This window comes from Coturnix japonica, chromosome 10, assembly GCF_054131305.1.
Source record: "Coturnix japonica strain WE chromosome 10, WE-NBRP24, whole genome shotgun sequence".
Lineage (NCBI taxonomy): Eukaryota > Metazoa > Chordata > Aves > Galliformes > Phasianidae > Coturnix > Coturnix japonica.
In genome coordinates, this window is record NC_140672.1 from 29046544 (window position 1) to 29074182 (window position 27639).

At 43.5% G+C, this 27639-nt stretch overlaps 3 protein-coding genes and 1 pseudogene across 6 annotated transcripts in view; 3 read left to right on the forward strand and 1 right to left on the reverse strand.

Annotated features, from left to right (window-relative positions):
• Nucleotides 1-8066: 8066 nt before the first annotated feature.
• LOC146759604 (growth/differentiation factor 9-like) lies at nt 8067-10552 on the forward strand (annotated as a pseudogene).
• A 1376-nt stretch (nt 10553-11928) lies between these two features.
• On the forward strand, nt 11929-12663 carry LOC146759605 (cytochrome b-c1 complex subunit 8-like). The gene is made up of 2 exons (XM_085510766.1): nt 11929-12141; nt 12460-12663. Exons 1-2 carry the CDS (start codon nt 11988-11990, stop codon nt 12552-12554), a joined length of 249 nt encoding a protein of 82 aa, XP_085366892.1. The 5' UTR covers nt 11929-11987; the 3' UTR covers nt 12555-12663.
• Nucleotides 12664-16370: 3707 nt separating this feature from the next.
• Nucleotides 16371-18356, forward strand: LOC146759606 (liver-expressed antimicrobial peptide 2-like). The gene is made up of 3 exons (XM_085510765.1): nt 16371-16521; nt 16925-17061; nt 18005-18356. The coding sequence occupies exons 1-3, from the start codon at nt 16465-16467 to the stop codon at nt 18039-18041; spliced, it is 231 nt and encodes a 76-aa protein (XP_085366891.1). The 5' UTR covers nt 16371-16464; the 3' UTR covers nt 18042-18356.
• A 487-nt stretch (nt 18357-18843) lies between these two features.
• The window catches only part of LOC146759607 (AF4/FMR2 family member 4-like), a 37636-nt gene continuing 28840 nt past the window's right edge, over nt 18844-27639 (reverse strand). For all 4 annotated transcript variants that reach the window (XM_085510770.1, XM_085510767.1, XM_085510769.1 and 1 more), the window contains 5 exons: nt 27513-27584; nt 26311-26404; nt 25753-25796; nt 24726-24946; nt 18844-24149 (listed from right to left, as the gene is read on the reverse strand). In XM_085510770.1, coding sequence (XP_085366896.1) covers nt 24031-24149; nt 24726-24946; nt 25753-25796; nt 26311-26404; nt 27513-27584 — 550 coding nt within the window. In that variant the 3' untranslated portion in view covers nt 18844-24030. The remainder of the gene's footprint in view (nt 24150-24725; nt 24947-25752; nt 25797-26310; nt 26405-27512; nt 27585-27639) is intronic.

Sequence of the window (27639 nt, forward strand, 5' to 3'; positions counted from 1 at the left end):
GACCGTGCAGCTGCAGCTGCGCACTCAGTACCTTTTACCATTGCCCAGTAATTCCTATAGGAGTTAATCCTGCTGCGTAACCTTCCAGCAAACATAATCAGTAGCTCTCCAGAATTTCCTAAGACATAGTTAATTTTTTTGTTAGCAGGTTGGTTATGCACAAAAAGCAATAAAAAGGGCACTACCACTGCTCTAATTCATACAGAAGTGCCCCGGATCAAAGACCAATGCTCCTGCACTCCTCCAGACACCCCAGTTTCATACAACACATTCTGCAGCCAGGCTTCCCCTGCCCTCGTTCCCATGGGGATGGTTTCCCTATTCCAGCAGTACAGGCAGTTACAGCACACAGGGCTTCCAGCCGCAGCGTGGAGCAGAAGCAAACAGCTGTGTGCCAGGGAAGAGTGAGCACCAATACCAGTTACCTGAAATGTCGGTATTGAGGCCAAAGATTTGTGTTGTGAAAGCACAGCCACACTTACAGCCACAGAAACCTCCGCTGTGGGCTTTGACTGGGTCAGGTTATGGGATTTCTTCCCAGTAAATATGTAATTGTGGGTCTTTAGGTCAGAACAATCAAATCATATTTGAAGGACTCATTACAACAACGTTTAGCTGAACAAGTTTCCCAATTGAAAGCAAGTTGTAAGCATGTTTAAATGCTACACATCCAGTGCCCAATCTCTTTGAACCTATGGAGAAGAATTCTTGGGGAGCACCAAACATTGTATCACCCCAAGCAGGGACAGTTTAGTGTCTTAACCAAAGGGCTGCAGCAGCCTGGATAGGCATACAATGGGCTCAATGATACCGTTTAATATTAAATTAAGTGAACTTCCTTGGGTACAGCTGTCACACACCACCAGAGACCCCTGAGCCACAGCCTGGAAGCAGCTCCAATCACTGAAGTGCAAACCATACCAATGGAAATAGCAGACACCTCGCTGCTGTCAGGGGCTGGATTGAAAAAGATAGTAATTAACATCCCCTAAAGTAAAACACATTCAGTTTTTCGCTACATTTATGACCTCTTCCTAATGTCTAAACCTCATTTTAATAAGATTATGCTGAACACGGTATACATCTATTGAATAATCTGTATATGTTTTACCCTTTTGTTGTACCCTTTTTAACACAGCTCATCCCGTGCAAATACCTCAATATCTTATTTGTGCAGAGAAGCAATGGATAAGGAGCTCATGGGACATTCTGTCCAACAAAAGCATTGCTGCTCACAACTTCTGTGCTTTCTTTTTTCACAGGTAATTACTGAGCCGGAATGTAAACGAAGCTTGTCACTACATTTAAAGAAACACTTGGGGATTGCACAGTGGCAGCACTGAGGAGCAGTGCAGGATGCTGCTCCATCACTCCCAGGCAATCGTGGCCCATTTGTTTCTCTCACAGGCACCACAGAATGTGAGAGAAGTAAACAGAGAAGGACACCAGGGTCCCTCTGGGACAGGATCCCCATAGAACAGCCCCCCAGCTGCTGCCTGTTCTGCCATCAGGACACGCTCCTCCCCTGCATTAGAGAAATGAAGAAATGAGGGGCTCAGGGGTGTCAGTATGGTCACAGACAGTGGCAGGCATGCTGCTTTCTCTTGCAACACTCAAAAACAATGGTGTCTTTGTTGTGGGGAGGCTAAATAAATAATGCAGCTAGCAGATGACATAAAGAAAAGGAGCATTACCTGATTAAGTTCCAAATGTTGGCTGGGGCAGCTCCGCCACCCTCACAGGTAAACAAACAGCCGTGTGAGCTGGCAGCTTGCTGTTCTTTAGGGCAAAAAGTGCCCAGGGTGCATAGAGAGACACGACATGAAGATTCTTGGGTATTAAGTACCGTTTAGCACTGGATGACGTCTGATAACATGTATTTATTGTTATTATGCTTTAATTTACTGCACTGGAATGGATGAGTACATGAACCCAGTAGGAGTGGAACCAATGGCCCTTGGACATGGCTTCTGAAGAAAACCCAGCCATCATGCAAGGCAGCTCGAGCACATTTCCAGAAGTAAAAGTTCTATTATTCTACCAACCAAACTCTAAAGAGTATCAGAGGTCTCCAAACAGACATCACATTACATCACTACAGACATAACATTGAGCTTTACATACTGACCATCCACAGCTCCCAAGGCCATCCCTGGAATTCCCCTTGGAAGCAAAGAGATCAGCACTTGGAACTAAGAAAGTGACCACATCTATTATTGACAAGTCCGTAGTTGTTAATAGTTGTAGTGACTTATAGTTGCTTGTTTACTCTGATTATTTACATTCATTCACTTTATGTTTATCCTGTTTTTCATTCGCCTCATGAAGAGCCTCAAAGCTCAAGCGCTGCCGTAACACTGCACACCCCTGACAATGAGTACAGGCACTGTGACCATCTGCACATCAAAAAGTCACAAATATCTCATTCTCAAACATAAAGCCTATGCTCATACATACGCACAGAACGAAAAATGTAAATCCTGCATCATTTGTGGCAACACACAGGACTGTATTTGGGCATAATTTTCTCGTTACCCACCCTCCACTCCAGCTTGGTGTGCACTGTACAGCCAGAGGAACCTGAACTTACCAGAGCGGGACACCCCCAGGAGCGCTGTGACCAACTTCACCCCCAGCTCAGCCCATTCACTGACACCTCAGCACCCTCCAGTATTCAGTGCCTGAATCCTCACCCACAGAATCATCACCCTTCTGACAGCAAAGACTATCAGGAAACGTTCCTGTCAGGTCATGAAATATTTAAACACATTTGATCACTTTTGAAAATGTACAAAATTAAGTTCCAGAGGAGCATTAAGTTCAGGTGGATCTCCAGGTCTGCCATACACCTGCAGTAATGGCGAGCTGATGTCACAAGAGCAGATGATGAAGAGGAAGGTGATAGAAACTGGAGTGTGTTTGAGACTTGGCACCAACCATATTTCTAGCACAGTCTTTCCTTTGCAGATAACTTTCAAAGAAATTAAAGCTTCATTTTAATAACTAAGGTTAAGAAAACATCACAAACAAAAAGGAACTAACTGTGATTAGCTCTTTTTTCCCCCCTTCTCATTGCTTTCAGCTGTCTGTATGGAAATTATACACGTCTATAATTATGTTTAAAGAACATTCACAGAACTCCTACTCCATTTGTGTTCACCCCACCCCTCCCAGCCCCATTCCCACCTGCTCAGCTCTGCCAGGTCCTGGGGCACAGTGTCAGAACCCCCAGTTCCAGTGTGGCCAATGCCCACTAGGAGCCCACAGTGACAGTCGGGCTCTGCACCTGAAGGCACGGGTTGGAGGCAGCCGGGTCATTTATCTCTTGGGATGAGCCCAGAGTCAACCTAGCCATGACTGGGAGCTCCTGGCGATTCCAGTAGGATAAGGACAATCTTCAGACATTTAAGGTATGAAAATCAAAGCGAGTGCATTTTTTGTTGATTATTAATTGGCCAGACTTGGGAGGATCTTCAGAGGGAAGAACAAAAGGTGCATCCCTAATGCAAATCCATGCAAAACAAAAATTAGTTCCTTTCTCCAAATCATGGGAAACGCAGCTGCTCAGTGACAGCTCAGAACTACTGAAAATAGGGAAGACAGCATTTGATCCCCTAAGATCATCGTTAGGGACACAGGGTTTGTTCTGCTAACTTTGCCCCAAAAACCCAGACCGAGTAAACAACCAGAGTGCAAATTATCAGCTGAAACAAACTCCAGCAAAGTCAGGACAAGGCAGCGAGCGAGTTCAACTCCAAAGCTGACTTCACTGTTCAAAGTTGAACAGGAGAGTTCAACTCCAAAGCACAGAGGTGGCTCAGAAGCACGGCAGCACTCCCACATCCCCGGCCCTACGCGTGCTCAGACTCGCAGCTCAGCACCAAACACAGCAGTCAAGAGGCAGCATCAGAGCACACGAAACCTCCCAGGCAGATTCATAAGTAAATCATTTGCATCTGCTCTCCCAAATCACTGGAAAGTCTGCTGGGATTTTCTCCCCCTCCCCTGCAAACACCTTTCCTTCCCAGCCACACCTCTGCCCGATTCATTCACTTTGGATTCCTGTTTTCCAGCTGCATGCTCAAATCGTTTCATGAGTTTTAACGTTTTCTCCTGGACTTTCACACCGAAGCACACACACACACACTGCTAAGAGACACTTCTTAAACACAACACATCCGAACATCTCACAACACAACTAAGTGCTCAGATCTCAGCAGCGCAGTGTATTCGCTCCCTGCCCCGTCCCGGCGCTCAGACCTTTGCTGCTCAGAGGAGACCCCGCAGTGACCGCAGGAATTAGCGATGCGGCTCAGACCGCGACCACACAGATTTTAAAGCCCAGAGAACGGCATGTCGATGCACGGCAGAGCCGCCTTAGCCACGTAACGCCGCTTATTCAATCTACAGCAGGGCTCTTTTCACCGTGGAGATAACATCACATGAGACACAATCATCGTCAGGACCATTTTGAGCAGACAACAGGACGCTGTACCTTTAGCGCTGTACAGATGAGAGCAGCATCCCCGGGAGGGATTTCCGAGAGTCCGTTTCCAGCCGGGACCGCTTCAGGCAGGAATCAGCGCAGTAACACCCGCACGGCAGCTCCCGAGAGCACAACTTCGGAACTTCCCCAAGCACTGCAGGGTTTCACCGGCCCCTCAAATCGCTGCATAAGCGATCCCTCCCCCTCCGCCCTTCCCAAATCCGTCTACCTCCGTCAGTCCCAAATCGCTTCCAGATGGGTACACGCGCTCTCAGCTATTGGACCCAAGCGGCGCAACTCACGGAGCAGAGCCGACCCCTCTCGGCCCAATCCCCGCAGCACTGCGCTCTGCCGGCCCGGCCCCGGGGAGGCACAGAGGTGGGGTCACGGGGAGACACGTGCGGCTGGATCGGAGCTGCTGGGGAGAAAGGAGGAAGAGAACCCCCCACGGACACGGGGAAAGGGCGAAGCGGCCGCCCCGAAGTCGCAGGAACGGGCAGCGCCGGGCAGAGCAACGGCGTGGGCTCTGGTCCGTGGAGTTCGGAGCGGCCACGAGGGGCTGCTTCACAGCCCAGTGCTTTTATGGCTGAGGGTCACACAAGGACACGCACGGCAGCACAACAAAACGAACGATTCCTTGTTTTCCTACCAGCCGGTGGCTGCCAGAACGGCTGGAATTGCTATTTTATTTAAAAACTATTTTAAAACATCCGAAAAACGTCACACGTGGGTACTGTTATTTACCTACCCCATCAGCTGCCCTGCGCCAGGTGACAGCGGCAGCATCAGTGCCGTGCTGCTGCTTGTAGGTACCTTCCAACGTGAGGACATGGCAGATCTCAGCTCTGTAGCAGCACAAAAACAGGAGGAAGAAAGCCAAGCATCAGCACCCACCTCCTGGCTTGTCAGGAGGGGGTTCATTTGGGTTTTTGTCCTTCCCCTTTATATAGAAAAAGTAAAATAGAAAAGGGTGAAGGTCTTCTGCCAACCTGTCTCTGCATATATTACGAGCGCTTTGGTTGTTCTTAATGACCAACCAGCACACTCTAACCACATGTGCTTTTCCCCAGACCATGCAGCTGATGACAGCACAGCATGGTATCGCCCTACAAAGAATCCACGCTAACAGCAGCACTGCAGAGCCACCACCTCACCTCCTGCCTTCCTCCTTAACAAAGGGCACAGCCTGAGCTGCCCCATGGCCCTGGTTGGATTGAGCAGCCAAGGAATGAGCTCTCATCGTTCTTTTTTAATGAACACCTGATTACAACAAGGAGAGACCCACCAGCTTCTACGCAGTATAGGCTGAACGGGTGAGGATGTGAGTGCCATGTTTGAACACTACGTATCAACATTTATCACCTCACATAACATGGCTGATGGGAAGCCATGAGTGGATGAGTTGTAAACCAAGATTTCAGTACAGAAGAGCTCTAAGTGAGCACTCCACAAGCACATACCTTCACTGCAGCAGGACTGAAGGGACTGGATGAAGCCAAGCAGCCCCAGCAGCCCACGAGCAGAGGAGGGCCAGGCTCCATTCCAGTGGCCAAAGCAGGGCCGTGCTGTGCCAGGCAGTTGTTTTCACCAAGGGTGAAGTACAGCTTTTCTCACATTGCTGCCTATTCAGTCACTGAACTCTACTAAATGAACCAACTGACTGACTACCCTGCCAAGAACAGTTATTAATTCCAGTGGTACAAACTGCCCAGTCTCTCAGTGCTGTGCTACATGCTCAGCTTCCTGCTGGTAATGCATCCAAAGGAGCAACAGTGCACCTATGCAGTGTGCCTTGCTCCTGGCATGGAGAACACAGCTCATCACAGCACTGCGTGCAGCAAGCTTCATACTCAGAGCAGGACACAGCTCCACAGCAGGCACTGAGCTCACAGTTACAGTGTAGAAGTAGTTAGCTACAGACCTACAGCATTATCAAGGGACCTTACAGAGAGCACCTGTTGCTTCTTGTATTTCACAGTACTCTGAATCAGCCCAACAAGCCCAAGTAAAGCACTTGGTTGGGGCAGAACAGCTGCACCTGCAATTGATGCTTCCGCTCTCTCATGGAAACAAACAAATGTCATTATCTTGCTACAGGGCAAAGCACCAAGTCTTCTCTGCTTCATAGAAATTCAAAGATTGCCATTAGTTTGTGATAGTACAAATGAGTTACTTGGTGTTTCCCAAGGAAGAAGAAAGAAAAGATATTGGAGAGCAGCTTTAATAGTCATGAAACAGCAGAAACCATCATCATGTTTGTCTGATGTTAACACAGGGAGGGAATGGTTTACATGCACAGGAGAGCAGCAGATCAGCTCTTCAGGTGTCACTGAAAGATGCATTTTTAAAACAAACAGAAGTACCGACCTCATCCAAAGCGCTGTTACACAGATGGCCTTCGACCTGATGGCATCCCCTTATCTCATCACAGTCAGAACAGCTCTAAGAGATCTAAGCAAAAAGGTTATGTTGTTTCACATTAGAGATTGGTTGTTGGAGATGGAGGGAGAAAAGCAAACGACCACACCTGTCACTGACATATGATCAGCTAATCTCATTTATTGCTTGGCTGCGTGTACATTTATAATACAGATAATTAGCTCATACATAGTGCAAAAGCGGAGCTCATCATTGGTTCCCAATTACATACCATCCCCAAGTATCTTTGCAACTTGGAGTTATCATCCTGATAGTTACTCCCTTGCTGAGTTCACAAAACCATGGCTAGTTTCTCACCATCACAGGGCATCCTGTTGCTCTTGCTGTCCTTGCAGGTGGTACAGCTGCTTGTTTAGCTGCACTGTGTTTATGACCCTTCTCAGCTAACTAGCTGTCAATAACACTCCAAAATTGGTATCTGAATTAAACCTTCCATTCCAAATGAAAGAATTCTGTAAGTTAATTAAGCATTCTCTGAACAAGCACACCTTATTTAGAAGCCCTAAGATGCAAAAGCCAGATTACAGGTGACACTTCACTAGATTACCAATAGCACAGCTCTAATTAAAACCATCTGGCATGAAAACACGTTTTCCTTACTAAGTAAAACAAAACTCCACCCCTTTCCTTACATCATGCAACGAGTTTCTAAACACACCAAGCACTCACTACTACTCCAGATGGAATCTTTAGGAGCAACAATATTTAGCATCTTATATATATTTAGCAATGATAACTGGTGCTGTTGCTGAACTTCCTTTAACAGCTAACACCCTGATACCGGAGTGCCGGCAGATCGCGCTCACTCAGCCGGACCGGCGGCATCACTTGGGCTCCCGGCTCCCCCTGGGGGCTGATCCACGAACATGGTGCGCTGCAGTTTTCACCAGGTGGAGAAGTTTAACCCTGAGAAGCAGCGTTTGTTGGTGAGACGCTTCCACGTGCAGAGACTCAGCCCGGCCGCACACACACGCACGTGGATTCCACAGCCAGCTGCGGATCTTCCCCTTTGGTTTCTAATCACAAAGAAACCTCCCTTTAGAGTCACAGCTGAAGCATATATAAGGGCTCGCACTCGTGTGCGTTCGTTTTTTCTTGAATATTTTGGGGGAGGCGTTGTTAGGCTGCAGCTCTGAAGATCATGGAGGGTACCTGGAGGGTCTGCGTTTGTTTCTATTGCTGCATTCACTGGTTTTCTTTCAGCATCCAGTGCTCCCCCCGCTCCAGGGGTCGCGCAGCTCCAGACAAGGGCTCCGGGCTTATGAGAGCTCTTGAGCTCCGCGAGCTCTACCCGCTGCTGCGGCTGCCCAAGGGAGCGAGCCGAGGCTGTGCGCTCCTGCCTCCCCTGCTCAAAGTGCTGTCCGACCAGGGATGGCAGAGCTGGGAACGTGGGACCCCCAGGCTCCAGCTGGACTCCCGAGCCCTGCGGTACATGAAGAGGCTGTATAAGATGTACGCCACCAAGGAGGGAATCCCAAAGGCCCACAAGAGCCACCTCTATAACACTGTTCAACTTTTCACCCCGTGTTCTGAGTGCCAGCACTGCCACAGGGACCTGATTACAGGTAGGTGATCAGGTAGGTGATTTACAGCACAGGCTGCTGGAGGCGTTTTGGTTTTTAACAGGCAGCCTCATGCCAATGTCTCCTAAATACAGCAGCAGTTAAAGCAGTGGTCTGAATCCAAATCAACTTGGAGCAAATTTGGAGGCTGCTGTTGAAATTCATAACTTTAGATAAAAAAAAATCATTAACATAAAGTTGGAAGTTTATTAAGATCCACAGAGACCACATCTGACTCTTAACCCTTTGCTTCTCTGTGTTTGAAGATCACTTAATGCACTTGTGTCTACCAAAGAACAATCTCTAACTCAGGAAAGCAGCAGTGCTGAGCAGTAAGAGAAGCAGCGTGCTGAGCATTCAGCTCTACACCTGGAGAGAAGGCCAGCACGGGGCTTCACCAGCCTCAGAATGAGACAGAAATTGCAGTTAATACAAATAACATCATGGGAAATGACAACAAACAGCGTGTACTACAGTAGGGACAAATGAGACAGAAATATGCATTCAGAATAGCTTGGAAGCTGTCATTCTGTTTCATGAGAGAGAAGCAAACTGACAGAAATGACTTTCTGCTTTGCTGTTAGTCAGCATCACTGGCAGCTGTTGGTCAGGAATGTGTGAGTAGGAACAATAACTGCAGCTAATGCTAAAAATCTAAAGTTTTAAAGGGAACATGGCAGCACACCCGTTAGAACTTACATCATTTCATGGTTTCCTGCACAGTCCAAAGGCTCTGGTTCCTTTTTCCCCATTGGAACTGCCAACTTTGTGTGCTGTTCCTTAACTGCACTCAGTGCCTCTTAGAAACCTTGGGCCTTCTTGGTTTTGTTGATAAGTTTTGGTTCTGACTGAAGTAGACATTCCATATAATAAAAATATGGGCATCTAAATTGGTTTCTTCTGCTGCTTACCAATTTCTGGTGATCCACTATGTCAGAGCATTTATGTACCGGTGGCAAATCAAGATGCATTAACTGTGCAAGATCTTTGTTTCTCTTTTCAGGAGACCTTCACTCAGTGGATCTGCTCTTCAACCTGGACCGTGTTACTGCTCTCGAGCACTTACTCAAGTCTGTCTTGCTCTACTCATTTGACACCTCAGTTCCCACTTCTTCCTTTACGTGCACGTGCCATTTGGCTGTTAAGGAGCATGATTCTTCTAGCCAAGAATGTCCCAGCATTTCACACTCTGTAGCTTTTAGCCTGCACTTTGAAGTTAGAAAGCGCAAGTGGATTGAGGTTGATGTGACTTCTTTTCTGCAGCCTCTCATTGCTACTAACAGGAGGAATATTCATATGGCTGTGAACTTCACTTGTCTGATGGGTAACCCACAACATAACACTAACCAGGATAATCTCATTAATATGGCTCTGGTCCCCACTTCTTCTCTACCTAAACGATACCAGCGAGCAAGCTTATCACAGGTGGAACTCACTTAGACACAGAAGGAAAAGCCCAGCGCGGCCCAGGCAGAGGAACAGCCTGTTTGCTGATGTGACAGGTGACAAAGGAAGAGAGAACACGCAGGTTAAAAGGGCATCCAGGCATCGAAGGGAAGAGAATCTGAAGGAAGCTCCAGCAACTCCGCCTCAAAACCTGAGTGAATATTTCAAACAATTTCTGTTTCCTCAAAACGAGTGCGAGCTTCACAGCTTCCGTTTAAGCTTCAGCCGGTTAAAATGGGACAAATGGATCATAGCACCGCACAGATACAGCCCTCAGTACTGCAAGGGTGACTGTCCAAGGGTGGTTGGGCACCGTTATGGCTCACCTGTACATACAATGGTGCAGAACCTCATATATGAGAAACTGGACTCCTCTGTTCCCAGGCCCTCCTGTGTTCCTGCTGAATACAGCCCTCTGAGCGTCCTGACCATAGAGCCTGATGGCTCCATAGTCTACAAAGAATACGAGGACATGATAGCTACTAAATGCACTTGTCGGTAGGGGGTGCACCTTAACCTGCTTCACACTTGCTTTGGGTGTTTTGTAATCTCAGAATATTTGTGGTGTTTGTGTAATTCTGATGGCTCTTTCAAACTGAATAGGAGCATGGAGTTAATTAGTGGGTGTTTATATAATAGCACTGTTTTTGTAGCCACTCGGGCTTTCTAGAATGTGGAAATAAATGTAAATATCTTTTTATTGCAATAATGTTGCATTTGAACAGAAGTGGTTTCAACTACCAGGTGCCTATTTTAAGCTGTTTTGGTACAGATTTAATAATAAATAAAATGAGTGCCTATCACACATATCACTTGAATTCAGTGTCTGCTAGTCTTACTTTATATAAAGAAATCCTCTGTAATGGCACTTCTGTTAAGCTTCTGGATAAGAGGAAAGGCTCATGTTAAAATTATTCTCAGTATTTCATTCTTTTTCCTTTCCAAATTTCCAGCCCCCCCCCCCAGTGTTTTTCTTGTTGTAGGAATGTTGCAGAAAATGCTTGTTTCAGGATGAGAACAACTCAAGCTAAGAGAGCTTTGGCTGCAGCTCACACAAAGGGGGCTGCTTTTGGTAGGGATTTTTTAATAGAATATGGTGCTGTTTTGAGTGTGGGGGTTTTTTTAGTTGAGAAGAATAGCTTTTAAAACAATTTGTGAGCATGTTGTTGCGTAAACTCCCGTTCTCTACCAGCCCTTAACATTAGATCATGACTCACACGGCTCCGTGGGGCTTAGGCTGGGAGCACAGCCTGGTGGGGACAGCACGGAGCCCGAGGGCTGTACATGGCTCACAGGGCACTGGCAGGGCAGCAGACGTGCTTTAGTCCCTCGGCATGAGCCTGGAGCTGCGGTGCTGCCTGACACAGCCCAGCTCTGCCCATTGCGTTGGCCTGAAGCTGCTGAACTAAAAATAGTGCTGACTTTGGCGCTGTGTGAGGTTCATCTCACCAAGGGCTCCAGGCGAAATGGTTCCACGTCAAACAAAGTCCTGCCTCAGCTTGGTGCTGTGTCTGATTGGCTTTAAAAAGGGTTGCTTGCTGAATGTACGCCACTCCCACCGATCCATTCCAAACGATGGGAGCTGAGCTCTGCCAAACGTGTGTGTATTTGAAGCCGCCTCCTTTCACATTGTGGCTGCGGCTCTTTCAGCAGTGACAGATCCTGGCAGCGCCCTATGGTGCCTTTTCTCACCGTTTTTAGGGCGTTTTGGCGTTTTTAGGGGATTAAAGATGCTGCGCACCCTGCAGCTGGTTCAGCAGAAGCGAACACGGAGATGTGAAGTTATTCGCTCTTTATCACGAGTGTGGAAAAGTCAATGGAGGACAAAGCATTCAGGCTGTGGAAGCTGTAATGGGGGCAGCTACAGAAACGTATCACCTCATATCAGAAACGTGATGGATCCGAGGGCGCATCCTCTGCGCAGTGATAACGCACCCATTGCAACCAATGGCGACCAAGGGCCGCCTCGCCGCCAGGAAGCAGAAGCAGCATGTGAGGTTCCGTTCTGAGTCGCGCTGCAGCGGGGCGGTGTGACAAGGTGACACGGTCCGGCCATGGGCATCCACTTCGGGAACCTGGCCCAGGTGCGGCACATCATCACGTACAGCCTGTCGCCCTTCGAGCAGCGCGCCATCCCCAACGTCTTCTCGGACGGGCTGCCCAATGTGTGGCGGCGCTTCAGCTCACAGGTCTTCAAGGTGGCGCCCCGTGAGTAGGAGCGGGGCTGAGCGGGGGCCCGATGGATCTCGGGGGGACACAGTGAGTAATGGGGTCTTATGGTGGCAATGGGGCTTTGTAGTGGCAGTGGGGTCTTATAGTGGCAATGAGGCTTTATTGTGGCAGTGGGGTCTTATAGTGGCAATGGAGCCTTATGGTGGTAATGGGGCCTTACGGTGGCAGTGGGGCTTTATGGTGGCAATGGGGCTTTATAGCGAGGTGTCATGGCTGTGTTGCCGTAGAAGCACAGTGGGCAGCCCGTGCTGCTCTGTGCCGTGTCCTGTGTCAGTGTTTCCTTTCCGTTTCCAGCCTTCCTGGGCGCCTACCTGCTGTACTCGTGGGGCATGCAAGAGTTTGAGAGGCTGAAGAGGAAGAATCCTGCTGACTATGAGAACGACCAGTGACTGCACCGCTCAGTGTCACCGCTCTGCGTTACTTGTTCCATTGCTCATTCACGGAACCAGAGGGACGGGGAGATAATACATAATAATGCCTAATTAACTTTGGCCTGTATCTTTATATGAAGTCTGTGTCTTACATTGTTTAAGGTGAATTATACCCCGTTATCTGTCAGGTGAATGCCATACAGAGATAACAGTACTAAAATCCTCTAAGCTCAAATTGCTTTATTTCACATTTCTCTCTGACTCTATTTTCTAGATACATTTCTCAGTGTATTCAGTTGAAGGCAGCCCTGGCTACAGTACAGGTGATGAGAAATAGCAGAGCATTGGTGAGCAATTTGATCCTTTTATCCTCCTCTCACTGGCCACTTTTTGCTTGAATTAGAACATATTCCAGTCTGTGTACCTGTGAAGAACAGTCTGATATGATACTGACAAAAATTGCCCAGCCTGACTGATGGTTCAGAATTGAATATGAGCTTTGATCATTTATACAGTTACCAGGTTATCATATTTATTAATAATAATCAGATGATAAACTGCAATTCTGATGTTTGGTTAGCGTTAACTGGCTGAATTAAAAGCAGTTCCTAGGGAACTACAAGGAAGTAAAAGGATTATTTTAACACCCAAAGATGATTTAAGGAACTCTATTACTACCATTAAATTTTCAAATGCATGACTACAAAATTCACCCCGGGGCTCTTACATGTATGACACGTTTCCCTCTGCAAAGTCCAGAACATTTGGCCCATTCCTTTATCTTTTATTTTTCTTAGTGTTGAGCTGTCTGCCTCAAATTCAAGCAAAGTAACACCTTTATCTCCCTGTCACGCTATTCCTGTAGCTGGTACTGAAAATTTATCTAATCTGGAGAGTGTGACGTTCTTCTGTGATAGATCCTTTGTGGGTTAAGGGCTGAGCTGTCTGGAAGTCAAAGATGCTCAGTCTCTCACTTCAGCAAGCTGTGAATATACACTTCCAATAGCTGCAGGCTTTCTTGTTCTGTACTCCCAAGTGCAGTCTGAGGTTGGCAGAAACAAGCAAAGCAAGCTACTCAGTGCTGTAAGTTCTGCTAAAAATAATCTATTTCAGTTCTATTTCTACTTAAGCAAGGGAAGAATAAACTGGGTTCTCCAATTCTGAGCAGCCAAACATGTCGGCAGCCATACTTCATTCAGAACTCTTGTTTGGGTCTTATTTACTTACCCTCAAACAGCAACAGGAGTTGATTCGTAGCCTGAATAACAGGACATCTAAGGTTTCGTACTGTGGGAGTTTGAGTCAATACTTCCTTTTTGGTACCTCTCAGCAGTTCTGTTGAGCATGAGCAGCTCAGAACAGAGCCCAGCCTCTCGTGAGGTCTCTGCTCCCATTCACAGACAGCTGAACTATGTCCAGACCAGCTGCTAGACTGCTGTAAACAGGTCGCAAGTTCAGCTGCCACTGCTGAATTTACCTACAACCCAGCAGCCCCGTGAGCTTCAAGCGACAGCACCGCTGCCAGGCCCTGGCTTTTAACCTTCATGCTGCAGGGTCAGCAGCTGGGCTGGAGCTGCTCCCTGTCTGTACCTGCTGCTGGCAGCACCTGCTGCAATCCCGCTGAGCTGTTCTCATCTCTGCAGTTGCCTGCGGGCCCAGCCGTGCAGCAGGGAGCAAGAAGCAAACCTGGCACATTGACATGCTGCTGCAGTGATGGCTCCCACCTGCCAGGTGGTACGTGGGAGCTCAGCTGAGCAGCATTTCAGAGTCTGAACAATGCAGCTGAAAATCAATCTGTCCCCTCATTTATTTCTGATGTTCCTTCACTAAATGCTAAAAGTGGCAACACAGCAATGTTTTACATTCTTTTCAATTGTTTAACAATTGCAGTGGCTATCTACTGGCCTGCAACAGACATCTGGACTGCACTGCATTTGCACACATGGAAACAATCAGTCCCTTTTTTTTCTTGCACAGATGAAACAGATGCAGCCCAGAAGGGATCTGCAACTACAAAGACACTATAAAGAACTTATAATACTCAACAATTTTGATGTATCATCACACGACTAGTTTTAGCTAGCAAAAAATGCTGAGAAACAATGACATGCTGGAGGCACTGCTCTTAGAGTTGAGATGCCATTCAAACCTGTGCTCCACAGGTGAAGGCAGTAATTAAAACTCAGTTGTATGTAAAGAAAGGATTCAGTAGAAGAAACAGTTGAGAAATTCACAGCAAAATGTAAAAAAAACAACCAACCAACACTGAAGTTCAGCTATTTGATCTGCAGTGATTATGTGAGACCCAAGAATGCAAAATAAAGACCAGTTTTGATTCCTCCTCACAGGGAAGCAAGACAAATAAGGGGAAGTGAGAAAATGTAAGAGGAACGCCAGGAAAGGAGCAAATCTTCCTGCAGTGGGTTGGAGGCAATATGCTGCAAAGGGCTTTCATTTAATCCCAGTGAAATTTGGGCTTCGCAGTAATCATTTGTAGGCTGGAACCTGACAACCAAGCAGGCATTATCTTAATCTATGTAACTTGCCTTCCACGCTGGCACTTATGCCTCCATATTGGGCAATCACAGAAAACTGTAGCCTACTGCATTCACATTTGGATTTATAATGTAGCTGAAGCACAATTATTTTGTACAGTACCTGAAATATTTGTTTTTAAACAGACTGCTTCCAAATCTACGTGCAGAGCTTGACACAGCTATACTGGTGTTCTGCTACTCTGCAACTGAAAAAAGTCATTTCCTTGACAGATACAGTAAACCTGGACATACGTGGTAGCTGGGTGCATGAAGCATCACAGCCAAAAAGGAGTAAATAGTGACAAGGTGCATTTACAGAGTAGTAATCTTAGACACACACCTACTCCTACTTGTCTCAGTGGGAGACAAGTGGGGGAAGCATGTTTCAACTTTGATATTTTGGAAGAAATGGGAAGCAGTATGTAGTGCTTTTTAAACATTATTTTCTCTGGGCTGTTGGCAATCTTCTATCACCACAGAAGAGTTTAAGATTTCCCTTAATTACAGTCTGCCTGTCCACATCAGTGGGAGTTTTGTAGGCACCTTTCAGAAGATGAATCGTGAGGTAGACTATGAGATACAGAGGCAGAGTACAGCAGAGAGCATTCATCTCCATAAACCAGTCTTGCTAGATAGAGCAACTCACCTCCATAAAATCCTTGCAGCCATCCCTTCTACTTTTTTGCTTAGCTATCTAGAGATTAACTGCACATGAGGATCCTTGAAAGGACAGATCTGTGATTTACCTACCAAGTAATAACATTATTTTGACATTCCAAACCCCACATGGAAAATATTATATCTGATTCTCAAGTACTGCTTTGTGGGAATAAAGGTTAAATTATTTGCTTGTGATTCTTTCACACACCAAGAATGAGAAGCAGAGTCGAAAGTTTGATTCTCTGCTCAAAATACTCTCAGGAGAGCAGTATTTACCTCCCAGCTGGCAAACTCAGAGCTGTGCATGCTGTGAATGTCACAGAAGTCAAATAAGGTTATGGCTTTTTGATCTTCACCATGAGACTGTTGGCCACCCACACTTTTACTTGCAGGCACACAAGGGAGTTCTGGTAACATGCTAGATAGGTGTTAAAGAAAGAACAGTTGGCAAATCTGGTAAGCTGACCAGACAAAGTACAAGTGGAAGGAGAGTAAATCATTAGCTAGATAGATAGGCCTTGAACCAGATCGCTTCAGTAGATGCTAACTTTGTAATTCCCTCTTGCTCCTAAATGAACTTTGTTCCTGTAATGACTGACAGCTGATGCAATGATAAGAGAATGAAGTCTATAAAAATCTGGCTGTAGCTTGGGAAGTTCTATTCGGGGCTCTTCCAACCTCCTCCACCCACAGCTGCTCCTACAGTTGAAGTGGCAGCTCATCCTGTGAAGATGCACTGTTGGAAAAGCATGGCATTCCTTTTATTCTTCTCACTGCTGCTCAGTCAGGTAAGCACAGATTACTGTTTGAAGTGCTAGTTCAGACGTCAGACAGCAAAGACGTGCATGAACGAGAGGAACTGGCAGGAGTCAGCAGTGTGGGTAGAGCTCTTTTGGGGGACTCAGCATCCCAAAGAAGCAGAGTGTCTGCCTAGTGAAGATGGGTCACTTGCTCAGTTACTTTTCAGAGTAATTGTGCCTTCCCTCCCAAAGTAACTAAAATGCTGATTTTTAATAACTATTTCTTTAGGACTCGGATACAAACAATTATGCTTTAAGAGAGCAATGTCTGAAAACAAGGAAGATTTAAAGTCCTTCACTTAGTAATGCTTAAGATGATTGACCCGAGCATCAAAATGACCCTCTGCCCACTGCTGCTGCATGTTGCTGACAGTTGGCTGCTCTGTTCCAGGCACACTCTGCTTCCCTGCACCAACCACAGCCCCTCCAGAGACAGAAGCGGATGACACCTTTCTGGAGAGGAGTCTCACTGAGACCCGTTGGAGCCTCATGTAGGGATAACAGTGAATGCATTACAATGCTATGCAGGTACTAACCCTAATCAACATCATGGCTTGGAGACGTTTGATACTGTGTTATGTGGAGGAAGTTCCTACTTCTTCTCAATCAATTAAGATATGAGATTAACTCTGTGCATAAAAGAAAAAGATGCCAGGAATAAGGATGGAGCAATAGATTGAGACCTCTTCTGTTGGCAGTACAAACAGAACAGAGTCCAAGTGCCCTTGATGACAGGCCTGAGCCATTGCAGTGCAACCCCAGAAAAGTCATCTTAGAAAGAGAAAAAAGAACACAGAGTTAGAGACTGAATTTAGGTACTGAGGCCTTAAAAATTAATCCTTAAGGCCAAAATAATTCACTTTAAAGCATATATTAATTAAAAGGGACTAGTTCAGCTCTCATTTTGAAGAGAGCTAAAATACTAAAGCAAAAATTCCTCAGTTGCCATGCACACGAAGTATGAGTAAATTGTCCAAATCCATATAAAAAGTGATGTTGAAGTTACTTGGTGACTGAAAGCTGATTTTGTGGCACCTACTGTACTGCCAGAAAGCAAATGGAAGAAGAGCAGAACATATACATCATCTAGATGCAAATGCTACAGGAAATGGTAGTCAGGCTCCTCTTTTGCATGCATTTGAAATGCTTCTTGTGGTTCTACCAACTAGTATGGATGAACTGTAACAGCAGCTACAGGAAGATAAATAGACAGAAAGGTGTCTCTTATGGGTAACTTGTACGCCACTATCTGACTACTGGGTCAGACCTGGGTAAGCTGTTCTTTGCAGTTACCATGAGAAGCAAAGAATGTAAAACGAATAAAGTCAAACTGAATTAAGTCAGTGAGATAACAGCAGCACCGCTGCAATGGCTGAGTAAGATGAGCACCGCTAGGGCTGGATAGACTTGTGTAAGCCCTACATGGCCGCCAGTCTGAGCTGTCAGTGCCTGATGATGTTTTGTCCTCCAGGAAGAACCGCTGCTTCCTTAGAACTGCCTCCGAGTGACCTGCCTCTAAGAACACCCACTGCTGTTACTGCTGCCACGGCTCAGCTCTACTTGTGACGTATTTATTGACCACTCAGAAGCTACGACAGCAAATCAGCAACAAGTACATTCGACTTTCCTGCCACAGGAACTGGTAAAAGGACTTCAAAAAGATGGAGAGCATTCGCTCACCGGGGTTGTACCTCTGCAGCACGCACTGAGGATGGCCAAGCTCAATAAAAGGACTCTGCATCTCATGTTTGTTTTGTTTGTAATTGTTCATATATATATATTTATTTTAAGGTGCGTATTAAAAGTTTATATTCCGCAAACTACCTGGGTTTCCCCTTGCATCCGGTGACCACAGTGTCTGCTGACGGCACATCAGGCACTTCAAGCAGAAGTGCTTATTTCACAGTGGACTTTAGACATTTATCGTTCAACCTGGCAAGTGTGTAAAGTTGATCACGCTTCTGTCTCATTTCAGTCTCAATAGCTGAACTCTTAGCCGGACTTCAAATAAAAGCCTGTTAGAAGAGAGAGCAAACAAACTGATAATAATAGTGCTAGCAGATTCAATATACTAAATATATCTGGTGATAACTGGAAGAAGTATTTACTTTTAAATTATTTCTAATCAAAATTGCCTACGTCCCAAGCTGACCTCCCCGTCTGAATAATCCCATTATTTCAACATACCTCACATACTGGACGGTATCTTCCCTTGTTATGCAGAGTGCTGGGGTCAAAAAAGAAACCTCTGCTTAAAAATACAGCAGCAGGGAGCACGCAGCCCTTTCAACAGACAGGACCACTTTGAAGTTTAATACAGAAAATCTATTTGATATTTATTAAACTTAGTTTCTCCAGTTACAGTTTTGCATTGTACAAAGCATTTTAATGACACAGTAGTTAAAAAGATCTTTACAAATTGAAATGTGATACCCTTTTCTCCAAATATTTTAATTGCCATAAATTTGTTTAAAAATACACATTAAACGCATGTTTCAGACACTAAACTTTCTATAATCTCAATACCACAAAATACATAGAATATACTATACAGATGTGGAAAAAATCTAGTTAGTATATAATACTTTGCTCACCATTAACAGCTTTATTACGTGAAATGCACATACTGACTTAGAATTTGAGCCCCAAAGTACCCTTTGAAATTTTAAATGTATTGCAACAAATAAAATCACAGTTGGTGTGTTTCTTTAGGTTTTGTTTGAAGACGGACGCCTAAATATTCCCATAGAAACAAAATGTAACACATGGACTTGTCATGTACAAAGTGTGAAACAGAGACATCCCATTAGTTACTAGCAGTACCTTTCTGTATGATTCACAAGGGCTTCATTTATAAGAGACAGGTGAAAAGTTACCTTCCCTCACCCACAAACCCTCCCCCCAAAAAACCCTTCTTCATCAAATAATAATTTCAATTAAGATAAAGGATTTTTAATAAATATATAAGCACTTTATCCTCCATATACAAAATTTCTTAAAACAATTTAAAAGGGGGACCAGATACAAATGTCAGGAACTGTGCTTGCAAAAGTCACGCCTGGTCCTTAGAGTTGAGTTTTCAGATGTGTAACATCAATGCAGCCGAAAAGAAGCGCTGCAGAAGTACTGTGCACCCAACAGCACTGATTCCCCGGGCTGCATATAAAAACCAAGTCGGGGAACACTGCATTCCAATTTGCCCGTATCAGCTCCAATAGCAAACGCAGAGAGGTATGACAGGAGTAGGTACGTTTCCATTAAGTTTCCAGATGAAATTAAAACTTTTACATAAAGATGGCCTATATAAACCCTAACGCTGTAACACAGCGTTTCAAATTGCTCAGTATAGTGTATTCGATTGAAACTCAGCTGAGATCGGCAGAGAGCAAAGAACTAATGCTGTCGATAGCTGATCTAGCAACGACCAGAGCTCGTATTGAGAGAAAAATGTACTTATTACATCGCTAAGCCCTCCCTCCCTGCCTCCCCCCACCCCCAATACCGCTGCTTTCAAATGGCATCGTGGCATCAGAAACCAATTCCTTGAAAAGTAATGGAGTTTGAAATACATCACGATTCCCTGATTGATTGATTGCTTTTAGGTAACTTTCACACTGTGGAGATTTGCCTCCTGGAACAGCTCTGTATTTGTCTGAGTTGGCCACCAAAAGCTTTGGCTAGTCTTCACACTTCAAGATATCCAGCATTAACATACAGGTTTCCATAACACTGTTTCATTAGATGGAATAATTTAAACCCTGACCAAAATTTTTGTCAGAAATCTAGAAATTTGGAAGTTGCTTACTCCCCAATGGGTAATTCAAACTTGACTTGCTCAGGCCCTTAACATAAACGCTGCGGTGACAGTAAATATCTGTTAGGTAACTGAAATATTAAATACAGCAAAGGTAGTCTCTTTTTCCAATAGTTTCCCATTCTGGAAAACTACATCATTATCTGCCTACGGCTTTATTTTACTTGCCCCGGGCAAGCACATCATTCCCATAAAGTACTGACTCTGTATGTTGGGGCCATTCATAAATACATTTCAGGTCTTTTTTTTTTCTTCTTCTTTTCCTTTGTTATCACAGCAATCAAGCCTCAGCAATCTAAAGGAATATACATTGCACTCCTGTATAATATGCAAGATTTATCACCAGTAAGATGGTGACTCAGCACTCAATAAATAATATATCAATATAGTCAGTTGCACCATAATCTAAAAACAAGTATAACATATACTTTGGACAGACTGATTTCATATATATATACATATATGTTAAAAGACACATACAATACAAATTGCATACTGCCATCAAAAGCCAAGAAGAGCCATTCACACGCTCTACTTTATGGCTAATAGTTTCAAATCAAAATAAAAGTATCGGGCTGTTTTACTCTGGTGTCCTGAAGATTTGTTTATAAGTATAAATGGTTGCACCTTACCATCTAGGAACCTGCAAGTTTCACAGCAAATCCAAATAATAGTGATATCTGAGCAAGCCTAGTCTGATTAAGCCATTTTTAAGATTCACCAACTGGGACCACGTTCGGTAAGGGAATTAAGATCTCAGTGTTGATATGTGCTTAAGATCCAATCATCTAGGGAATCGTTGAGGAAGCTGGGAGTGAGGGATCCCCTCCTCAGCCACCAGCGCAGCCTGCCTTAGTGCTGACGCTGTCTGCATTTCCACTGCTGTTGTGTAGAGGTTAACAAAAGGACAGAGTTGGACTGTTAGTCTGCATCGTGGCACCGGGATGGAAGCATATTCAGTATTTGCATTTTTTTAATTGCTAAGAAATCTGACAAAGTACACAACTTCTGTCTTAGAAACAATGGTAAAGCCCAAATCAGATATGCTTTTGGAAGCGTGAAATTTAAGTGTCTCTGATTGAAATAGCCACAGATGAGTAAGGCATTTTTCAAATAACAAGACCACTGTGTATCTCCCATACAGACAGAAAACCTGGGCAGCACTCCAGGGAATGTTTCCCTGTGACGGATTCTGTCAGCCATTTCAGGTCCACATTTTAACACAATGTAAGAAGTCTTTCAGTTACCCAAAGACCCATTGACCTGGGGACAAGCAAAACATTTTTGTAAGAGACAACTGCGTGTAACACCAAAAGGTATTTGTGGGACTCTAAGGAAATAAAAAGAGAAAATAAATTCCCAGAGATGAGACCATTCCTGCTTACAGTCATGGTCACGGTGCACAAAGGAGCAAGCTGGAAGCAGCCGCACCGGCCGGTGCAGCACTACACAAAAAAAAACAACTATGAATGCAACTCCTACAAAGGTATTTTTTATATAGCGTCAAAAGAGTGCTAGGCACATTAGAGTATTAAAGGAAAAATTAGTTGACAGTGTCCTATTAACCAGGATGCAGAGTCTGAGGGTACAGAGTTTTGTCTCTAACAGCAAACACGAAAAGAATGCGATCTTGCACAGTGATTTAATAAAAAGGATGCTCCAACCAACAGACCTGATCAGTGATTCAGCTCTAACGGGAAAAGTCACAGGTCCGCTAACCAAACACATGTTGGTTCGTATGTAGCAAAGCTCTTCTGGAAGTACAAAACACGCTGGAACACAAAGGAAGCTCTACGAATATGCAGCTACCTTTTAGTAGGTTACTCATTTCAAAACTTCTAAACTCTTAAAGCCCATAGGACATACTGCAGTACTAAGTAGCGTAGAATTCTATTCCTTCTTTCGAGGTTGCCATGATTTTGGCACTTAACCACGACGACAAAAAACTTTAGTGCAATATTTTTTCCTGAACGTGCACGTTCATCTCTGGTACAGAACTAAGGGTTAAATGGGAGATAAAACAAAGCAGCATTCCACAATCGCACTCTAAAGTATTCAGAGCTTGACTCTTTAGAAGACCACTGCAATGAGAAGTCAGTTTGCATGACAGACACTGGTACTTTTGAAAAAGAAATGGAATTTTACCCAAGTACTGCAGAAGACCACTGCATACAGTACACCTGGTCCTGCTGTAAAACATCTGGTAAACAGTTCATAAAATCTTCATCTAAAAGTAAGGCATAAGGCACACCAGACATGTTAGGGGCACTAAGCAATACTGAAAGCAGTAGCATTTTAAACCTTTGACTCAGACAAGCACCTCATGTGGAAAGATACTTTGGTTTTGAGAGCAGTCGACTGCAACTCCACAAACTGTTTCTGTTACACCAACTCGCTTCCCTCTCAAATGAATATTCTGCTCCATCAAATGCATCAAACACGAATGGGACCTTCATTAACATGGGGTAAATACAAGTTTTAAATCCATTCTGCATCAAAACGATTAGACAACTTCCCTGTAATAGCAGGTGTGCTCCCCCACCCCACAATGGCTGTTGCACTGTCATGCTGTAGTGTCCATTAACCACCAGACATTTTTTCAGGCAGAAAAAAAAATGGACCTCCGTCTCTACTTAAGATTCCTGATTTTCCAGTCAATGAGAAAATTGCAAATGGCAGTTCTAGTAGGAATTTAACTACTGTTGGTTTTTTTCACCACAAAACTGCTGATTTTGCAAGTGTCAAAAAATGACAAACAAAATGCGTTTTAAATGAAGAGAGATTAAAAAAAAAGCACAAGATTGTCCATTTCAGAAACCTTTCCTATATGCCTTTCCTATCAGACCGAAGTTCATTCCTACACCATTACTCTGATATTACATTGAATGCAAATTGTTTCATGATTTGCTATAGTGTTAACCAATGGTTTGAAACTGCCTTGAAAGCAACCCAAGTCAGAACCAGCTAAATATTTTTCCATATAAATTTCTTTAAAATTCATTTAAATGAAGTATTTTAATACGTAGAAGAATATCTGGAATTTTTTCTCTTTAGTACAAATTCTGCAATAATAAAACTCTAGCTGTCATTTATTAGTTGATCATAGGCATTAGGCATGAAAAGTATGGTGTTTCTACACGTTAGAACCTATCAATCCTAATTCCTTTTACAGGTTCTACCACCACAAGACATTACAGAGTAACAAAGCTCACAGAGTACTTAAATAAAGTGTCTATGTTTAATTTTTCCTAAGTACTTGGAAGGGTAAAATTTAGGGAAGAAACAGCTAAAAACTACCCAAAAACTGGGCTTTTCAAAATTAAAATTAAAAAAATTAAAATAAATAGGATTTAAACCGACTATTTACGTATTGTGACGGGAATTCCAATGACTGATCCATCCATGATAGATTAGCCAAGCTACACCTTTATATGTCGCAAATTTAAAAATATTTAAATAACTTTAAAAGGGAATACTGAAGGAGTTCATTAACAAGATCGTTTTGGGTTAAAACACAAAACACAAATCAAGATGGGAGACATGTGAAAGCATTCTTTGTTTTTAGTGTCAACTAAGCAATGTGTTATGGCAGTCTTCCTTATTGACATGACACAGTGTTGTGGAGATAAATCAGAGGCAGCGAGAAAAATGTGTTCAATTTTCCATTCCTTCAGTTCGAAGTATCACTTGGCATCCAGGCGCAACCAGTGTAGTCCCTGACGGGTGTAACGCACTAGGTCTGTCATGATGCTCGAGTTAAAAACCAGAGGGCCCATAGCTTTATCCAGTTCGGCAAAGAACTCTAAAACAACAGAAACACAAATTAGGCACAGTCATTCTCATTGGCTGCCGTAAGTGAAATATTGCTCTCCCTAAAAGAACACCACCTCAGCACAAACATTGCAGATCAAGGCAAAAGAAATGAAAGACGGCTGAAGATGGCAGAAGAAAGAGAAAGAGATCCTTTCTAAGCCCATTTCTTTACTGTTTTGCAGAAGGTAAGCATAATTACACTGTGGCCTAACTGTTACAAAGCATTCTTGGCCTTCTCCCTTGAATGTGTATATTCACTCCAGGATTTCAGAAAAGGAAATGCACCAAGTTCTACTTCCTAAAGAGAAAAACTTGCAGGAAATGCAAGACTTATTTATTTATTTTAAGCATAGCTGGTAGGAAATGTTAGATCTCCAACACCACCTGACAACCAGGACAGCCAGCCCAGAGCATCGCTGTCACCAAAGGAATTACTTTCCATCTTTCTTTTACAAAGGACCCAATTATTTATCATTATGCACTGTTAACTCCAAAATTGAAAACCTGTTAGAATTTAACACAATGTATACATCTTAGGTTACAACTTGCCTTTGCCTACCCTTACCTTTCTGTTCTTTAGACAGCTGTTCAGCTTGGTCCCAAATTTCAGTGGCATAGAGGAAGTTGGATGTAACTTGGATGTAGCTGGCTGCCATCTGATGGATCCTCTGGGGGATCGTCACCGAAGACCCACTCCCTGAAGGGTTGGCTGCCCCAGAGGAGTAATTTCCTGAATTCCCTGGAGACAGCTTTGGAGAGACTGGAGACGGCATACCAACAGGCTTGCTGCTTATCCAAAGGAAAACATTACATTGTAAAACACGCACACAGATATGTCAGGTGTGTCATGCAAATGTCTTCCTACAGCTCAGAACATGGGATGCTAAGGCACTCCTACTTCACACACTGAGAACTCAGGACTGGCCCTAAAACAAGTGAGCTTTTGAAAACCTCTCATGTTCCTCCAGCTCCTGTATTTTAGCCTCACAGCCAAATCAACATGCAGCATCTTTCAATCAAATCTGTTGTTTAAATAAATTGAACCTCACATAGTAATAATGAAAAAATTAAAGCAAGGCAATTATACTGCTGTTGTATTTTCAAATAACATGATGCATATCTGAAATGCCCTCCTAAAATTCTGGTTTTTGTTTTGTTTTGATAGAGTAATCTATAAAAAGTCTGTTGTCAGGTTTCAAGAACAGAAGTAAACTGCTGTACCATGGAAGAGCTTACTGTGAAAGCACTTGTAGCCATAAAGCTATTGTTTTGAGAGCAAAAGCATTACATAAAACAACAAACCACTGAGACAAGTGACCTGTGTGTTAAGGACACACTGAGAAGTTTTTTGTTCATTCCTCCCAACAAGGAGTTGCCTGAGAATATCTCTGTACAGCACATTTCTCAACCTCTTATCAGAACACTTACCTGAACAAAGGGATCAAAATCTAGACCTTAGAACAATTAGAAATTAGAACAAAAACAACAGAAGCTCAAGAAAGTAAAAGCTGCTCTTTGAGCACCTCAAACTCACAGTTTATGTGGAGAATGAGCTATAAACATAGAAATACAGGTAAACTTTTACTACCTACCTTCCCATACCAGGTGACGGTGCTTGAGAATTATTATAGGAATTCTGTTGGGAAAAAGTAAACGTATGTTTATACCTCAGCTAATTATATTTTATCTGGTTGTTTAATTGCTCATTTCTGAACATGAGTTCTCATGGCTTTTCTTTTAAGCATATAATAATATCAAAATATCCTAAATAATATCAAAGTACTTTCAAAATTGGGAAAAGCATCCATTTCACTGATGACTAAGACACAAATCAGCAAAGTTTTAACTTTGTTATATCAACAACAAAATTAAAATTCTCCTTGAAGCCAACTAAATTTACTAAAAGCTGCACCAAAATATTAATAGGAAGCTATCATTAGGACCAATGGATTGATGACATCATAGTCATGCTGTATCCTCCCAGCTTTAAACAGCTCAGCTTGAATGTACTTTCAAGGTCCATTCCTAAATTAGGGCATACTGGAAGTTCACGTGCAGCAATCTGAATACCAGGCAGAGGAATTTTAAGTAATGTAGAGCTTCAATTTGATTAGTTTTTTAATATTTGAAGAAAATATATATCCAATTACCTTCAGATGTTCAGTCAGAGTTTTAGAATATTTCAATGCACTTTCCTTTTTCAGTTTGAAAAGCCTTAGGTATAGTAGAGATTGGCACCGAAGACTAACCAAAGACAGAACAACAAAACATTTCCAGTTAAAGTCAAGCTTATCACAACATACCAAAAGTCAAAAATGGAGTACCCATGTTTTTAAAAGCTTTTCTCTCCCAACACTAAACAGCCAACTGTCAAACTGTAACTAGACAAAGTCCCACACCACCTTTACTTCTCAAGAAAGTAAAGAACAGTTTTGTGCCTTAAGCTGAAACTAGGTTGCAGTGACTTTACTGATACAGCCTTCACTTTTTTCTCATGTCAGGACACACTGAATCTGGTGCATGCTGCTATAGTCCCCCCTCCCTTTTCCACCTGACACAGTCAGCTTTGTTCAACTGCTTGCTGCAGCCATTTAATTAGTCCAGAAGGCAAATGACAATTCTTAACAGCCATTTCAAGTTTTGCCATATCACTGTGTGAACACACAGCAAAGACCCCAAACCCTCCTTCTGCTACTCCTCCCAAATCCAATAGATAATTTCCTTTCCAAGAAAGTTTCAAAACAGAACTGGAAATTCATTCAAATGAGTAAAGCAGTGTGCTCTGATTATGTTATTTTACTAAAATTAAAGCCAAGACCAGACAACAGTTTGCTTGTTAATGTAATCTCAAAGTTTCCCGAAGCATTTAGGTCACAGCCCAACATCAGCTGACCATGCAACCAACTCAACAGTAGTCTTTTATTTTGGAACACTATAATTTACAAAGAGAGCAAATGAAGAGCTCAGTTCATCAACAGTAACTTTATCAAAATACTAAGGATAATGAAATTCACAAAGGCACCTCTATCATTTTTAGCCATATTAACAATTCCATTGCATGCGACAAGTTACCAATGACATCGCGTTCTAAAATAAAAGCAGTAACTGACAGAACATTATGGAAGTCAAAGTTGAAGTTAGTTAGTCATTTTCTTAATAGCTGAAAGACTTTGCTGTTGTTAACAAGCCTTTACAGTAATCGATCTATAGCATCAATGGTACTGAACAGTCAAACAGAAAACTCCTATTTGGTTCAAAACACCTGAAAACTCAGTGTAAGACAGCATTTCACAGACTGAAATCTGTGTGTGTAATTAATCAGTGTGTAATATAAAGTTCAGTATACACGTACCAAAGCACTGCTAGCCTTTTGTCTGCAGCCGTAGCATCTGGTGCCAAGTAATTCTTCAGTTTCATAGTGTACCTATAAACAAATCACCAACAAGAAAACTATCAAGTAAATGAAACATTATACAATC